This window comes from Diadema antillarum, unplaced genomic scaffold (genome assembly GCF_040938485.1).
Source record: "Diadema antillarum isolate AM-2024a unplaced genomic scaffold, OU_Dant_1.0 seq00001405_RagTag, whole genome shotgun sequence".
Taxonomy (NCBI): domain Eukaryota; kingdom Metazoa; phylum Echinodermata; class Echinoidea; order Diadematoida; family Diadematidae; genus Diadema; species Diadema antillarum.
This window is the reverse complement of record NW_027272160.1, coordinates 229,130-246,206: the sequence shown is the minus strand read 5'-3', so window position 1 is coordinate 246,206 and position 17,077 is coordinate 229,130. Positions and strand designations below refer to the sequence as shown.

General features: G+C 37.7%; 1 protein-coding gene across 1 annotated transcript in view; it reads left to right on the top strand.

Annotated features, from left to right (window-relative positions):
• Positions 1–17,077, top strand: part of LOC139709087 (speckle-type POZ protein-like) — a 35,223-nt gene that overhangs the window by 4,073 nt on the left and 14,073 nt on the right. Inside the window, exon 2 of the mRNA XM_071621049.1 lies at positions 3,916–4,068. Coding sequence (XP_071477150.1) covers positions 4,030–4,068 — 39 coding nt within the window. The 5' untranslated portion in view covers positions 3,916–4,029. The remainder of the gene's footprint in view (positions 1–3,915; positions 4,069–17,077) is intronic.

Sequence of the window (17,077 nt, the reverse complement as noted above, 5' to 3'; positions counted from 1 at the left end):
TCTTCGTGAACCAGTGGGGAGCATGCAACTTATTTCAAATATATTGTACAATGTATGTGCTTGTTTTTTTCTTTTGTTTGTATGTTGTTGTTTTCTGCAGCACCACGTCCTCGAGTGGAAACACACTGAAAACACTCTTTACTTTAATCTAAATAATTATTTTTTTTTATTATTTATTTATTTTTTTTTTGATACAGCGACATTTGTAGGCATGGCTTTGAATGCAAAGGTCCATGATAACATCATGCCTAATGGGTTCAACCTACAATATTAAAGGACAAGTCCACCTTCATATACATTTTAAAGGATTGAGAGTATGCAGCAATATTAGTACTGTAGAACACATCAGTGAAAGTTTGAGGAAAATTGGACAATCTGTTCAAAAGTTACGAATATTTTAAGTGTCTGCGCAGTCACTGCTGGAAGAGAAGACTACTACAGTGTATGATGTCACATGTGTACAACCATATAAGGAAAATAAAAAGATAATTTCCCAAAACTTTACCTTTTGAATAAAGTGCACATTTCTTTGACTTGCTACTGACGTATGTTAAGGGTAATATTAGTTCCCCTGCCTTCTGAAAGAGAGAAGTCAAGTGTTCTTTTGTTATGCGAGAAAGATGGAAATATGTTGAATTTTCTTTATTCCTTCCTTATATCATTGTTCTCATGTGACATCACAAGCTATAGTACACCGTAGTCTTTTCATCCTGCCGTGACTGAGCAGAAACTTCAAAAATTCATAACTTTTTAACAGATTGTCCGATTTTGCTCAAACTCTCACTGATGTGTTCTACTATAATATTGCTGCATTCACTCAACCCATATGTCTATGAAGGTGAACTTGTCCTTATTAACAGGCGTTGACTTCATGTGGCTTTTGCGGTGCACGAGCTGGATCATGTGTCCATGCTGCATGTGTACACACACTGTACGTACAATTGTACACTTGTAGGTGCATACCTATTGCCTGTTGCCACGCCATTCATCTATCACAATTTGCATACATGATTCTGGTTGACAGACACTAATACAATTGTACACTACTACACTTACAAACCGAATTGCCACTGATATCCAATGCATCAATGTATAGACAAAATTTTTCAAAACATTTTTTGAGAAACCAAAATTTGTAAAATTTTCATGCTTATGAACATTTCTGGTTTTACAGTATGTGAGAAAGATATTTACAGTAAATTCTTGCAAAAGTGAAGAGGAAACATGTATTTTCAAAACTTCTGCTCATTCTCCACAGTCATCTGTGTTTGTACACATTGTAGTGTTGCAACCATACAGTTTCTCACAATGTGTTATCATTATTCTGACATGACAAAGATCAAAGGTTGCAAATATTTTAAGTTTCAGTTGCTTCTGCTTGATACATTCTGTACCAGTGAGTAGCCTACAACTCCTCTAGTTTGTCACATGCAATTAAGGAAAAGAGTAATCCTTACCAGATTTAAGATGGAAAGACTAACCATTGTAGGGAAGGAAATGAAGACATATCTGTAGAAATAGTGTTTTCTTGACTGAATTAATGGAGCGACTAGTAGCTCCATGCTGAACTGTTGTACAGAGGATTTGCATTGTGCATTAGCAAAAAGATATGTGTAGTCATATAGTTTTCACTGTCTTTTTAAGATTATTACTCTTGTTTAGGTTTGAAGATCATTTCTGACATCTGTCATATGGCTGCCACTTACGTTATAAGACCTATGGGATGAACACCACACTGAAACTTTCAGCAGCATCACCAGGATGTTAATTTTGATGTTTCACTTTGCATATTTGAAATACACCTCCATCAGTTGATTTTAGGTACACAGTTTGAGGAGGCAGTTCATTAACAATAATTGCAAAGTGTCCAAAACTACCCCCCTTTTTTTTTACTGTATACCCCATGTACCAGAGCAAAAGGAAGCATTGCAGTTGACCCAATTTCATCTAAGATACTATATCTTCCATGTGAATGCATCCATGTACAATTGTACAAGTATGTTGTAATTGAACGATTTTTTTTTTTTTTTTTTTGAAAAAGAAAAATAACATCTGTGTTTGAAACAATGGAAACACAACATTTATTGAGTCTTCTGTGGTACCATTTCTCCAGTGTTGTAAAAATGCACATATGATATTGTACATGTAATTGTATCATCAGCATATGAAATGTAGCAGCTCATACAGTGTATCAGTCATGCAGGAACCCACTACATTGCTGTTTAATGGGATTTTGTGTGATTGAAAATCTGCATTTTGTTACCAAAAGCTATGCTTGCCAGGACTGAACATACATGTAATCATGTTTTATTGATTAGTGATGTTGATCAGTGAGTTCACGTACAGTTGTAGTTCATTGGGTGAAACATTCATTTTCATGTTGTTGGTGAATTGCATGATGTGCTGTTCATTATCCAAATATGCATTCTTAGATGAGTTTGTTAAAAGAGTTGTTGTCATCTCAAGTATTTTCAAGAACCTTGTCAAATACTGAAAGAGAGCAAAATGTATACTTTGCTGTACTACATTCATCTTTCAGTTTTCCCCCCTAAATTACCTCTTCCTCCACAGCATTCCTTTCATAAGAATAGTACCGTAAAGTTCCGTGTATAAGACGCACTATTTTTTCATCGGAAAACGTTGAAAATCGGGGGTGCGTCGTATACATGGGTACAGTCGAATCACGAAAAAAAATCTGTCATGTACACCCAATTTTATAAGGCCAACTTGGGGCCATGTATGCCCATCGACGTTTGGAAGGTAAGCAATCACTAAAACTTACGGATAAATTAGCGATCTTTCAATCTGGACACACACAAAAGCTGCAAGTACGAGATAAACTTACATCGGCCTTGTGCAGTAACGATGTATCAATCTGGCCATAGACAACAGCTGTAACAGCACTGCTGTATGCTACTGATGTCAGTCTACCAAGCTACCAACAGCCAACCTAGTAGCTGGAATACGCGATGTACAGGTATCATTACTAAATTACCGATACCGTAAAACTTATCAATGTACTAGTATCAATATGGCCATAGGATCAACACTATGTCACCGCAAATATGAACGATGTGTGAAGCATGCATGCATATCCATGTCGTTCGTTTGCTCTTCATTTCACGAGGCCAGCTAGGATAGCATAGCTGCACTGTAGCTAGCTAGCAAGCCTTTGGCAAAGGCAGCAGCTGCAGAGAGGCTTTTGCAATGGACTCGCGTGCACACAGCGATCGGATCGAAGCGCGCTTGCCCGTTGCGCGCTGTGTGTGCAAGTCCATTGCTCTCTGTGTGCGTGTGCTGAAATTATAGCGAGCTGCCTTTTGCAAAAGGCTAGCACTGTGCATACAAGCATGGTACAAGAGACACACCTTACTGGTAGTGCATGAGTGTACTACCGTACGCACCGTATGTCTTGCCGTATGATCCCTCTGCTACACTTGTTGATGTTTTTCTTATTTTCCGTAATGAACCTTCCAGTCTGACATGCGTCAATATGCGAGACCCTCTGCTATCATGACAGCAAAGATCGTACTGTACACTCATGAGTACGATATGCATGACACATGTACCACGATTGAAAGGCAAAACAATAGCAAGTGAGTACCGAGACAAGTCTCGCATTTTGCGACTTCCATATTTTGCTGATGTCCGATGAATACCGTTAAAAGAAAATATAAAAGGAAATGAAAAATAGAGCAAATACATGCTGCATTCTAGGGAAATTTTGAGCTGAAATAATATGTATGACACACGCAATATTTGCGTGGAAATTTTCGTGGTTTTTTTTTTTTTAATTTTAGGTCCGAAAGTAGGGGTGCGTCTTATACACGGGTGCGTCTTATACACGGAACTTTACGGTAACTATAATTGTTCCCAGAAAGTGCTGATATTTTTCTTCCCTGTCCTTTCAACCAGACATTGATGTAACCGCTGTGGAATTCCCCTCGGTTTGCTGGACCATCTGCTCTTAAGAGAGTGTGCTTCAAACTGGCGACGTCACGTGTGCCGAGTCCTCCTCCGCCAGAAGTCATGTCGTGTCCAGTGGCAGAGAACTGGTGTTACACCCAGGTGAGCAACTCTGATATTAAAAAATACTGCCAACTTTTTCTATGAAATATTCCTGTCACTGGGCCACAGGGATAAACCTTTAATTGGGGCTTAAGTTTGAAGTGATGATGTCAAAGTAAGTGATGAACATTAGTTTGATGATAATGCTGTTATTGCAACATCTGCCCTTTCATTTTTACCATCCAGTGAGTAGCAGGAGGTGTATATTTAGCCTGCAGAGTAAAGCTCATTTAAATGGGAAAGATTACCATGTCACCAACTTTTCTATTAAATGAATACTGTAAAACATGATATATTCGCGGCATGAAATTTTCGCGAATTGGAGCCGACAGCCTTTTTCGTGGCATGAAATTTTCGCGAATTGCTACTGGCATTCAATGCATGTAATGTAGACAAAAGCTTTTGCGTGCATTTTAATTTCGCAAATTTTGGCGAAATTTGCGAAATTAAAATGCACGCGAAAATTCCTCGTTTTACAGTAGTCATTTTATCTCTAACTCACAAATTTGAACTTTTCTTATATGCTATAGTTTATACTCATCTACACTGTAATATAAGATCATATCATTTCCTTGGACTGCTTTGCACAGTTGTATGCCCAAAAAGAAATATTAAATCAGTGACACACATGTATGTATGTTTTTATGATGAAAGATATGTTCATTTTTATGCAGGAAGCAGTGTTAACATATTGAGGTCAGTCAATATCTAAAAAAAGAAGCAAACAAAGTCCTTTAGATGCTTATTTGAGAATGCCCTAAAATTTATAAGTGCCCATTGTTTAAATCACTACTTTCAGGTGAGCTTATTTTGGCTGTGGCATTTGTATTTACTGTACTAAGTTATCAAATTGTTTGCTGGTACATGAATAGTGAAGACTTAGAATGTATCAAATTTGCTGTGCTGCATCAAATTGTTTGCTGGTAGATGAATTGTGTGACTATGAATTGCGTCAAATTCTGTCATGAGTCACCAAAACCCTGGATTAACGCTTGTGGATGTCTTTTGAGAATCTTGTGTACAATTATGGTAGTGTTTGTTTTAGCAGCAGATTAATGAAAAGTAATATTGATATTTGACAAGTAATGGGTGAAAAAGGATTATTTTATTGCTAGTTTTTGACCATACAAAAGTAGCATAGCTATTACATGTATGTACAATGCATCTTATGTGATGGATGATTAGAAAAGGTACACTGTACGTACATATAATGTATGCTACTGGCTGTATGCTACCCAAGTGTGGAGATTTTTGTGATATAGAATTTTCACACATTTTGTGCATCAAGAAAGAAGCACAATTTAGTGGACAAATGTCTTTGCCTTTTTATGCCTCCGCCACGAAGTGTCGCCGGAGGCATTATGTTTTCGGGTTGTCCATCCTTCCGTCCTTCCGTCCGTCCATCCGTCCGTCCTTCCGTCCGTCCGTCCATCCGTCCGTCCGTCCGTCCGTCAATCCTTCCGTCTGTCCGTCCGTCCGTAATCAATTTTGTGGACAGCATAACTAAAAAACCGTTTGAGGTATCATAATGAAACTTGCCAGGTACAGTATATGTATGAGGGGGTGAAGTTGTGCCTGTCAACTTTTAGGTGCAGATGCTCAAGGTCAAAGGTCAGAGGTCAAGGTCAAATGCTCAAAATTTCACTATTTCCCCCATATCTATGCAATGCCTGATGTTATTTTCTTGAAACTGAGTGTAGACATGTATCACCAAATAAAGATTCTCTAGTGAGAGTGTTGGGTCATGAGGTCAAAGTTCAAAGGTCAAGTGAAAATGTTGAAATTTCACTTTTTTCTCCGTATCTTGGAAATGGTTCAAGGTATCTTCATGGAACATAGTACATGCATGTACTGTACTGACTGGCAGTGATTATCTAGGAAATTTTGGGGTCATGAGATCAAAGATCGAGGTCAAAGGTCAAGGTCAATTCATTAGATTTCACTTTTTCCATCGTAGTTTTGCAATGCCTGCCGGATTTTTTTTGAAATTTTGTGTATTACCCAATGAAGATTCTCTGGGAAGTTTTTGGCCAAAAAGTCAAAGGTCAGAAGGTCAAAGGTCAAGTGAAAGTGCTAAATTTTACTTCTTCCTTCATATCTCAGAAGTGGCTCAAGGTATCATCATGAAACGAATATGGTCAGTTTTACAGTAAAGGGTGTAACTTTGATGTGGCAAGGGTCAAAAATTAAAGTTGTGTTTCCATTTTTATCTTTGCCTTTATTTTATATAGGAATGTCTATATTTTCAATATTTTGTCATTCCAGAGCTTAATTCTTAGGCTAAATATGAAAAATGAAGTGACTATTATGGAATTTTAGATAAATTTAGGTAAAAACAACAAGAATGTTTTGGTCACCCACAGCAACCAAATGAAGATAAATGGTGGAGGTAATGCAACTTTTCATTTGCTGTGAACATATATTTGAAATATAAAAACACTTTTCCCCCAACAGATATTCGCTCTTGCAATTATTTGGATGTGAACTTCAAATTCCAAGGTAAAAATGGTACCTGACAAACTATTTTTAAGTTAAAAGAATGTTCTAGAAGCAAGAGCCACTCTAAACATAGCCCTAAATTATCTCTTGGTAACAAACATTTATCAACCCAAATCCCAAAGAAATTTGATTATTTTTGACAAAGTTGAAATTTTCAGACTTGTGAGTTTCGGAGGCTTCAGTTAACAAACTAGTGTGTTTCGGAGGCTTCAAAACTGGTAACACAAAGTTCTAGTCCTGTATTCACTTAAAATAATAAAACTACAGTAAGCAACTATCACTACATGCTAGAATAAGAACAAGGCATCAATAAAATGTGAATAACAGTATACAGATGTACATTTTATGGCAGTGCATAATGTTTACCCTTCATACAAATTGTACTCATTAAAGGAAATTGGCTACCACAAAAGTGAATAACAAACTGTGTACACTTTGAGTAATGCTCAGTTCGAATTTATGACATTACATGAGGCAATATCATTCTAAAGGAAACTGCAACAGTAGCAATAAAAGTACACTGATTAGGAACATCTTTTTTTTTTTGCGGCTTAAAGTTAGCAGCAACGCATGTTTTGGAGGCTTCATCATGACTGTTAACATGCAAAAATGGTCCATTTTAAAGGTGATATGAAGTACTTTAATGCAGCTGATTGTGCAGTTTGTGGGATGTATATTGACATAAACCATCCATCATAATTGTTTTATATACATGTGAAATCAATTTCAACTGTTGATGAGAAAGGGATAGAAAATAGACTATGTGATGGCATGACGGTTAGATTACAACATAGCATTGTAAAATATAGAAAGGGGAAAAAAGGCTTATAAACATTCTTTTGCATATGACCATGCCTGATACCCCCTACTATAGCTATCAAATGCAGTGATCATGGTCATAGAACAGCAATCTTAAACACCGATCAGCCATTCCATGTACACTGTAAGGGTCATCATCAAACTGTCATCATCAAAATGGAGTTGGAATAATCAATATATTGGTGATATTATCATGGAGCTCAATAGAAATTGAAATGGTCAAGATCCCATTCATCTTTTTGAATCGCCTGTTGAAAAGATAAATGTACATACCCTACCCATGACTGTGTACGAATTTGAATTAAAAAGAAAAAATGTTGACCAAATGTATAGTTCCCTATAATATATGATAGTTAGAACTTTACTGTCTTTTTCTGTGGTATACAAGTCACCCCTGTTTCATATCATTTTCTTTTTCTTTTTTTTTTAATTCTTCAAAGGCTTCTTTTTTTATAGTTATTTTATAAAATTCCAGTTAGTGTGACTCCTGTGACAGCTAGGAGGCCTGTTTTTGAAGGTACGCATTGAGAAATTGCTAACAGAACTTTTACTGTTTCTAAAAATGACAACCTTTTTAGCAAAAGATTAAAAAGCAGCAAATGTGTTTAAAAATATCTAATTTTTTTAGAAACCCACAAGTTTGTTTTAAATAGTATATAAACCCACAGACTACAGTTTTAACCCTTTGAATTTCAAAATAGTTAGGGGCTTGTAACTTTTTCCAGAAAAGCCAGGACTAAACAGATTATAAAGATTTCAATCATGTCAATATTGTTCTTCATGAACATAACTTCTCCAGTCACCCACCCATGTAAACTACATGTATCCCATGGCAACAGGCTATTTATAAGTAGAGGTCTATATGTCATTTATAAACAATCCTATCCCAACCATTACTGTCCATTTACTGCACTAACACCAGGCGTCCACTAGGGCGCGGACAAGACGCGGACAAGCCCCGGAATGCAAATTTGGTATTCCGCACTCCTTCGGGAACCTGTCCGCACGTTCCTGAACGTGTCCGCTCACTGTCCTAAACATGTCCGGGCGTTTCCGCACTTTCGGGAGAGAGAAAAATTTCCGCGTCCAAATTTTGATCGAGACCAAAATTTGGACGCGGTAACCATATATATATATATATATATGGTTCAAACGGTTTGCGAATATCATCCATGTGACTGTAGGCAGAGGAAAAATTGTTCTCCCAGATGAGACAAATCAAAAAAAAAAAATGAGTCGTCAGCCGACATGCAGACAATCCTATTCTTGGACTTTTGGTGGTCACATTTATCAAATAATATTGACCAATCATATTAATATAATATCATCAATGACGGCTAGCAGTCAAATGAGGAAAAGTCAAAGTCAGCGCCAAATTTATTCCTGGTATTGTCCGCAGTTTGTCCGCATGCCTAACTTGTGTTGTCCGGAAGGCATCCTGATTGTCCGCGTTCATTCCTGGTGTAATCCTAGATGTTTCCGCGCTACCCGGCTACGATTAGCATATTCCGAGGTATTTCGCGCTCTTCCGGAGTGATTCCTAGGAATGTCCGCAGTCAGTCCGCGGACAGTCCGCGGACAGTCCGCGGACAGTCCGCGGAATGTCCCAGGACAAGCCGATTCACAAAGTTATTCCGCGTCTGTCGCGGACAGGATGCCGAAATAACAAAATTCGTTTCCGCAACCCTTCCGGGGCTTGTCCGCGCCCAAGTGGACGTCCGCCCTTAGAACTACATCCGCAAACATGTCATAGAGTCTCACACATGTATGCGAAGAGATGTTTCGTAACACAAGTTACATTTTGTTTAATTAAAAATAATCAAGTGGTCACTGCTAGCATGATAAAGTATGGAAAATCAATCAGGGTATAGTATCAAGATTGTGTTGCACCTTACATGCATCAGATCTGACATACAGATTGATATGAAAACCTGTCTGAATGAAGTAATCAAATGTCAAAAATTCCAAAACAGTACCCTGTGATCCAAGTCACACCACAGAAATGATAATCTGCAAGATGTTAGCTATTTTCAAATCCAATCACAAATTTATTGATTAATTATTTTCCTCCAAATAAGTATTGGAAATGAAAGCCAAAGAACTTGTTAAGAAATGGAAAGCTGAAAAAGTCAAGATTTTAGTATGGCAAAAACAAATGCCATGTGAGTAACAATGGAATGGATTTGTCAATGGGTTATAAATGGACATGTAAAAGATTGTGTTTCGAAACTATTACACTCAGATGATAGTGAGTCAAAAGTGTAAAAATCCAAAAAGCATTTTCCACCATTTGCTCTGGATCATGAATAAAAGATACAACCTTAAATTCAAAAGTAATATATTTCTTAGTTAAGTGTATGCTTCCCTCTTGAATAACCATCTATTAAAGTCCTTGAATCTTCAGGAATAGTGTTCAGTTCTTTTAAAAAAAAGTGTATTTAACACTAAATAATCAAGTAATTGTTTGGTCTTCATTATCAAAGTCTAACCAGTCAAAAGAGTGGTACAAATATGGTCACAACACTTCAACTGCTCTCAAGAGTAAAAATGAGTTATCCAACTTAAGAACATTGATGTATCCACAACTACTTGCTTTGTTGCACTACTGTTGCATGATGTGGGCATGCACGCAAGCTGGAAGTCACTTTCATTACTCACAATATCTAGCCTGTTTCATTGTTTCAAAAGGAAACCTACAAAATAAATGCTTTTCATACATTTAAACAACTATCTATACCTTGCTTGAGGAATCATTAAGTCTCATTCAGTCCAAACAGTTATTTGATAGACTTAGAATTACAAAATTGTAATCAGAACATTCCATTTACATGCTGTTAACATAAAATGAAGCCTCTGAAACATCTGGAAAATTAATTTGGTATGCCTTATGTTTTTATGAAAATCATGTATGTTATGTAGAAAGTGATGGGTAAATTGTGTCTTTTTTGGTTGATATACACTGTTTAAACATATTTGTGGGGCAACATCCTCATCTGCTAATATTTTATTGCTGAATGAAAAGGTGACTTATGTAGGACACATCTGCACTGTTTAAGAAAAATAGGTAAATCATATAGTAAATCTATATTGGTGAGTAAACAAAGCAGCCAGAAAACTGAATGTGATTAAATATCTTTAGATATGTCATAAGCGATCATTGGGTGGGTGAACAATAAATCTAATTTGATTTTGTCCAGAGAAAATCACAAAAATGCAGTGTTAACATCCTTTTGAAGGCTCCGAAACCACTTTTTCTAAGTGTATTAGCTCAAAAAATTATTGCAGTATCATAATGTTTTTATTATTTTTGTTGTCTGTCTATGTCTGTTGATGATTTCATGGCATAATTTGGGGCAGACACTCAAAGAATTTATCAGAAATGTCAAATTAGATGTTTTTGCTGTTTCGGAGGCTTCAATGCGTCTCGGAGGCTTCACGTGTTAACGGAAAATTTGTATTGTCTCCTATTTTCAGAGAGTTTGGCAGATCTTAACTATTTTTGGTCTATTAGGTTAGGCCCCCATATCCTACATTTTGACATATAGATTAGGTCGCTTCTCTTATCTATATTCATATTATTTGACTAAACACTTTGTTTCGGAGGCTTCAAAACTGCTAACGGAAATTTCACTTGATGGAATAAAATTATCACAAAATTTCAAATAGCCCTAGAATCAAGTAAACTTTGATGTAAGTCGAAAGTTTAGCTGTACCTTACTATTTTCAGCATAAAAGAAAGTAACCAAAACACATCCACTGATTATTACTGTCCATCAAAGTTTGTAAACAATTGTTAACGGAAAATGAAGCCTCCGAAACCTCAGATTTGAAGTCATAGTATTCTAAAATAAAGGGCCAGATACAAACCAAACTAATTTGGTCATTTCAATTGACCATACAACTATGCTTTTAACATAAAAAATTAGATCTCTGCAGTTGCTGTAGAAAATTATTAACATTTCAAAAATGTTATATGAATTTCAATGCAACAAAATAGTCATTTTTAGGGTACATATGTGACTGTCAAAACAAAACGCATCAATACCTGGACCTGATTATGCTACCCAAGGTGGCTACTCATAAGGTGACTCACATGGGAAAAAATCTTTGAGATCTGTAAATCTATGTGTTCAGGGTGGGCCAAAAGGCTAAAAATTGAAAGTTACACCCTTTACCGTAAAACTGACCATATATTATATGCATGTTGTGCCTGACAGTGATTGTCTTCAGGTCATAGGGTCAAGGGTCAAAGGCCAGGTCAAGATGCTAACAATTTAATATTTAACACAGAAATTACACTTTTTCTCTGTACCTTGAAGGAAAGTGAACATTCTACACATTATAACATGTCAACTTAATATTTTGCCATTTACAGTAGATGAAATTGTCATCACACATTGTCAAGACATACTATAGAACTATTAGGAGAATCATACATTATGGCGGAGGCATACCAGTCACCATAGCGACATTTCTAGTTTATGTAATGATATTATATAATCTCTTTTTATTCTGAGGAATTGAAAACACACAAAATTTATTTTGCCCAGCTGAGCACAAAAAAAACTAGAGAGGGGCCGTCAAAGGCGGCAGACCCACGCCTAAGTACAAAGTCGGGGTAAACATAATGTGCATTCGGTCATCTACCAGAATTCGGCCACTTAATTGCCAGTGTGCTTTATCACCAGCCAGTGAGTTCTACCAAAGATCGTACACTGAAGTGTACGATCTTTGGTTCTACAGTCACATCACACGCAAATCACATCATTACACATACGGTATTAACACTCATTCACGTACAGGAAAGTCCTCAAGTCTCCTCCAAAAATCCATCGAAAATCCCAAAGTCCACAGTCAAAAGTGCAGAATCGGAACTTTTCCAAGCGCGCGCGAATTAAGTCCAGTTTTAAGAGTATTGTCTACGCGACGGGTCGCGGAAAAAGCGCTAAAAATCGAGAAATACGCCGTTTTCTTGCGGGATATTTTGATTATAGCAAGCCGAGAGTGTGATGATATCAAAGGTCGTATGAGTGTACGATCTTTGATGGTACGATTGTATCCACAAAAGCGCAAAAGAAAAACAAAATTTACGTACCCCCTAGGCAATTACCCCTATGATTAGTGTCTACGGGAATTATTCAATGCAAGGGTTGAATGCAAATGTCTACTGCACCAGTATTCGGCCACCAACGAGCGCCGCAACGTCCCCGATGCAATTTTGCACCAACAGTGTAGAGCGCGATGCATTTTCAGCGGCCTTGCACACGCATTGACATTGAGCACGCATATCGTGCAGTGTGACTGTGACCGAGCAAATGCTCCTCCAACGAAAAAAACAATCAATGTTAATTTGAAAAATCATCAAAATACGGGCCAGTTTGTGATGACGGAGAACGAACTGTCATAAATCTAGAAGGACATAGTCCCTCAAATAGGCCTAAACGTAAATTTCGGAATTCTTACGAACATTTGAGCAGCGAAGTCGGATCGTTTGGGAGTTTATGTTTTCGTATGGTAGCGGAAAATCGCAAAGTGAGAAACGGGAAATTTTCGGAGTGGTCACTATACCATGGGGTCAAAACTTCAAGGTCACACAGAATTTGCAAGGGTCAACCGATTATCACCAAAATCTAATCGATTCTTTCCTGCCATTATCCAAACATCCCCATAACATTTCGTGCAAATCCGTTTACCCGTTCTCTTGTTATCTTGTACACAAACAAACAAACAAACAAACAAAAAAACAAACAAACAAACAAACATACGGAACCCTTTACATAACCCCCTGCCGATTTTCATCGGCGTGGGTAGAAAGAAAAACAAAATTTACGTACCCCCTGGGCAATTACCCCCCTACGGCAATTATTCAATGCAAGGGTTGAATGCAAATATCTACTGCACCAGTATTCGGTCACCAACGAGCGCCGCAACGTCCGCGATGCAATTTTGCGCCAACAGGGTAGAGCGCGATGCATTTTCACCGGCCTTGAACACGCATTGACAATGAGTGCGCATATCGTGCAGTGTGACTGGGACCGAGCAAAATTATTTCATGATTGAGGAATGCTCCTCCAACAAACAAACAAAAAAAGAATCAATGTTAATTTGAAAAATCACCAAATACGGGACAGTTTGTGACGACGGAGAGCGAACCCCGAACTTTCATAAATCAAGAAGGACATAGTTCCTCAAATAAACGTAAATTTCGAAATTCTTACGAATGGTGTTGAGCAGCGAAGTTGGATCGTCTTACGAACAGAGTTGCATGCAGCGAAGTCGGATCGTTTGGGAGATACGCTTTTGTATATGGCGCGCCGATCGACCAACAACACTGTTTATCGGCGATAAACACTTTATCAAGCGATAAACTCTGTTTATCGAGCGATAAACTCTGTTTATCAAGATGAAGCTCTGTTTATCACACCTTTATCAACTGATAAACTGAATTTTTCTCGATAAACACCGTTTATCGGCGGTCGATAAACAGTGTTTATCACAAAAAACTCTGTTTATCGGTCGATCGATAAACATAGTTTTTCCTCGATAAACACTGTTTATCACTTGGTCGATAAACATAGTTTTTCTCGATAAACACTGTTTATCACTTGATAAACAGTGTTTTTCGTTCGATAAACACTGTTTATCGCCGATAAACAGTGTTTTTTCAGTGTTTATCGCCGATAAACAGTGTTTTTCGGCGATGAACAGTTAATCGGCATTATTGATCAAATGGCGCGCCATATTTGTATGGTAGCGGAAAATCGCAAAGAAACGGAAAATGTTCGGAGTGGTCACTATACCATGGGGTCAAAACTTCAAGGTCACACAGAATTTGCAAGGGTCAACCGATTATCACCAAAATCTAATCGATTCTTTCCTGTCATTATCCAAACATTCCCTGAACATTTCGTGCAAATCCGTTTACCCGTTCTCTTGTTATCTTGTAAACAAACAAACAAACAAACAAACAAACAAACATACAAAGAAACAAACAAACAAACAAAAAACAAACAAACAAACAAACAAACAAACAAACAAACAAACATACGGAACCCTTTACATAACCCCCTGCCGATTACATCGGCGTGGGTAAAAATATTCACTCCTATTTAGCAGTACCAGGTCATTCCATAGCTCATTGGTTTTGCAGTAGAGCAGTATCATGCACACATTACCTGCCCATCATTAGGTGTTCAATATACAAATGTACAGTGTAGTTTACACTGTACTTATCAAAATACCTGGGCCAGTGTTCAATAAACTTAGAAGACATTTTGCTTAAGTCTTAACAATTTGTTGTAGCCATTTGGTTGTCTAAGAAAGCTGCCATAAAGATATTTTATAAACTTTAGGGCATTTTTTTTTTCAGATTTACGAGCTAGGCATAATCCTGAACAGTCACTGTTCAGGCATGCCAACCTGCGCATTACTTGAATATGAAACCATTCTGAAGCAAATAATTTTCACACCACAATATATTGACAGGGTGGTCCACGAGGGGTTTTAGCATGTTGCTGCAACATGCTAAAATTCTTGTGCAACATCCTAAAAAGCCAGCAACATGCTATGCAACATCCTTAAGAATTTGCAACAAGCTCAAAGTAAAAGTATTCAATAATGTGCAAAACATGTGCATAACATAAGAAACATCAAACTACCAGGTACTTTAGATATTTGTGTGCAAAACATGAGAGAGAACATTGAATGTAAGCAGCACAAAGAGAGATAAGCAGCAAAACATTGCGTACTACGTACTCATCGTGTGCGCTCCGCGCATATTCAATTTCTGCAATATTCTCAGATTCTGAGCTTGCAACATGCTACAATTTCAAGTTGTGGACCACCCTGGATATATAAATGTACTCTTAAATGAATCCCACAAGGATTGGAACAATCATCCCCCAGCATTTCCACTGATCAGTTACTAGCCATCCCCTTTAAGATCTTTTTGGGTTATAGTTGTTGACAATTGACTCAAAACTCACAGCAACCACATCACACCACATTATCACACCACGTGAACATCACTAAATCATTTGCCTGACTTGATACACAAAACTACACATACGATAGCCCGACCAGATGCTGTGCAAAGCACAGGGTCAGACAGTCGGAGCCTCGCCATCAAAGTGGGGAACCACAACACAACTACAAAACTTATCAATTTATACATTAAATAGACATTTGTACGTTACTAAGTGCTGATATTACAGAAGGTACGTAAGTCCATAGAGAGCCCTCACGATAGGTCCATTGAACAAAAAAATGGCACTTTCTAGCGCAGTCCCCGACCGTCGGGGTTCATCGTTGCAGAATTCAAAATGGCGAGTTGACCACTCCGCAAATTATGCGCGCGCGTGCGTGGCTGGAAGTGCAGCGATCTATTGCGTGCATGCGCTCTTTGGTAGCAGCACGGTTGACAGCGTGACTTTAAAAGTACATTCAGATCGCGTGAACTGCTGATTATCAGATGTACTGTTCGCACATGCTGCATAAATCTTCATTTTCTGTAAGTTGTGAAATGTGTATACATGTCAATATTGATAGCATAGATATGAAGTCTCACTAATGAAGATTTACATTAGATGAGTTTGAGGTGACAAAAAATGATGTAAAGTATCAAAACTCAAAGCAATTGCAATGCGATCGCTAAGTTCTCTTTGTGTTGTGGGTCATGACGGTACAGCCCTACAATCCAGTATGCCACTGTGCTCCCAGTTCTTAGCCTAATCCTGAGACAAATACTTAGCCAAATCTTATGGAATAAGCACTTTGGCAAAGAATTTTGTCTTAGACAGAAAATAAGATTTTCTGACTTGTGAATGCTTATCTCATTTTATTGAATACCGGTCCTGGTATTCAATAGAAGCTTTATTATATAATATGTATATTAGTATTTGAATGATTACCATGTCATAAACCATATCTTGTCTTAAAATTCTGGAAAGAATGTAGAAGATCTAATGTACAACATGAATTCAGACGTACATTGTAGTTCACTGCAGCCAGAAGATTGCTGGTACAATGTTGTACATATATGTAGGCCTACAATGTAGGATGTACATCTACAGCCTGTAGGTCTCAATTGTACTTTTTGAGCATTCAGATTTTGAGAAACCTGACATGCTGTTTTTATCCACTGCGGGCACACATGCGGGACTGTACAGTTCCATTGGCAGGAATATATGCTGATTGACAAATGTAAACAGCCCCGAGTGCAATATTGGATTTTGAAGGAGTCTGATATTAGGTTTTTGAGAGAGTAAGGTATTTCGACGGGAGATCTCTTTGGCTGATATTTGGTTTTGAGGGAATTCAATCTGCGGTATTGGGAGCAAGGCAAGTGCTCAAGTTGCAGCAGTGTCTGAGAAAATGCAGGACGTTGGCATGACTGCTGGCTAGACTTCATAAGCAGCCTATTAACATTGACAGCAAAGCCCTCCAACCTCGTTGGGCTGCAGACTCACAATTACATTGCAAGTCTGCATAAAGTGAGGAGACTCTTGACTTCAGCATACAACTATACATGATGTACAGCAATACTATCCCATGTTTGTCATACAATCCAGTGTCTGTATTCTGAGGTATGCTGAATAAGCTGCAAGCCTTCTACATTACTTTTTTTCTGCATCACTCACAATTTGTTCATTCCAGATTTCTAGGTCAATAATATCTTCATGATTAACAAAAG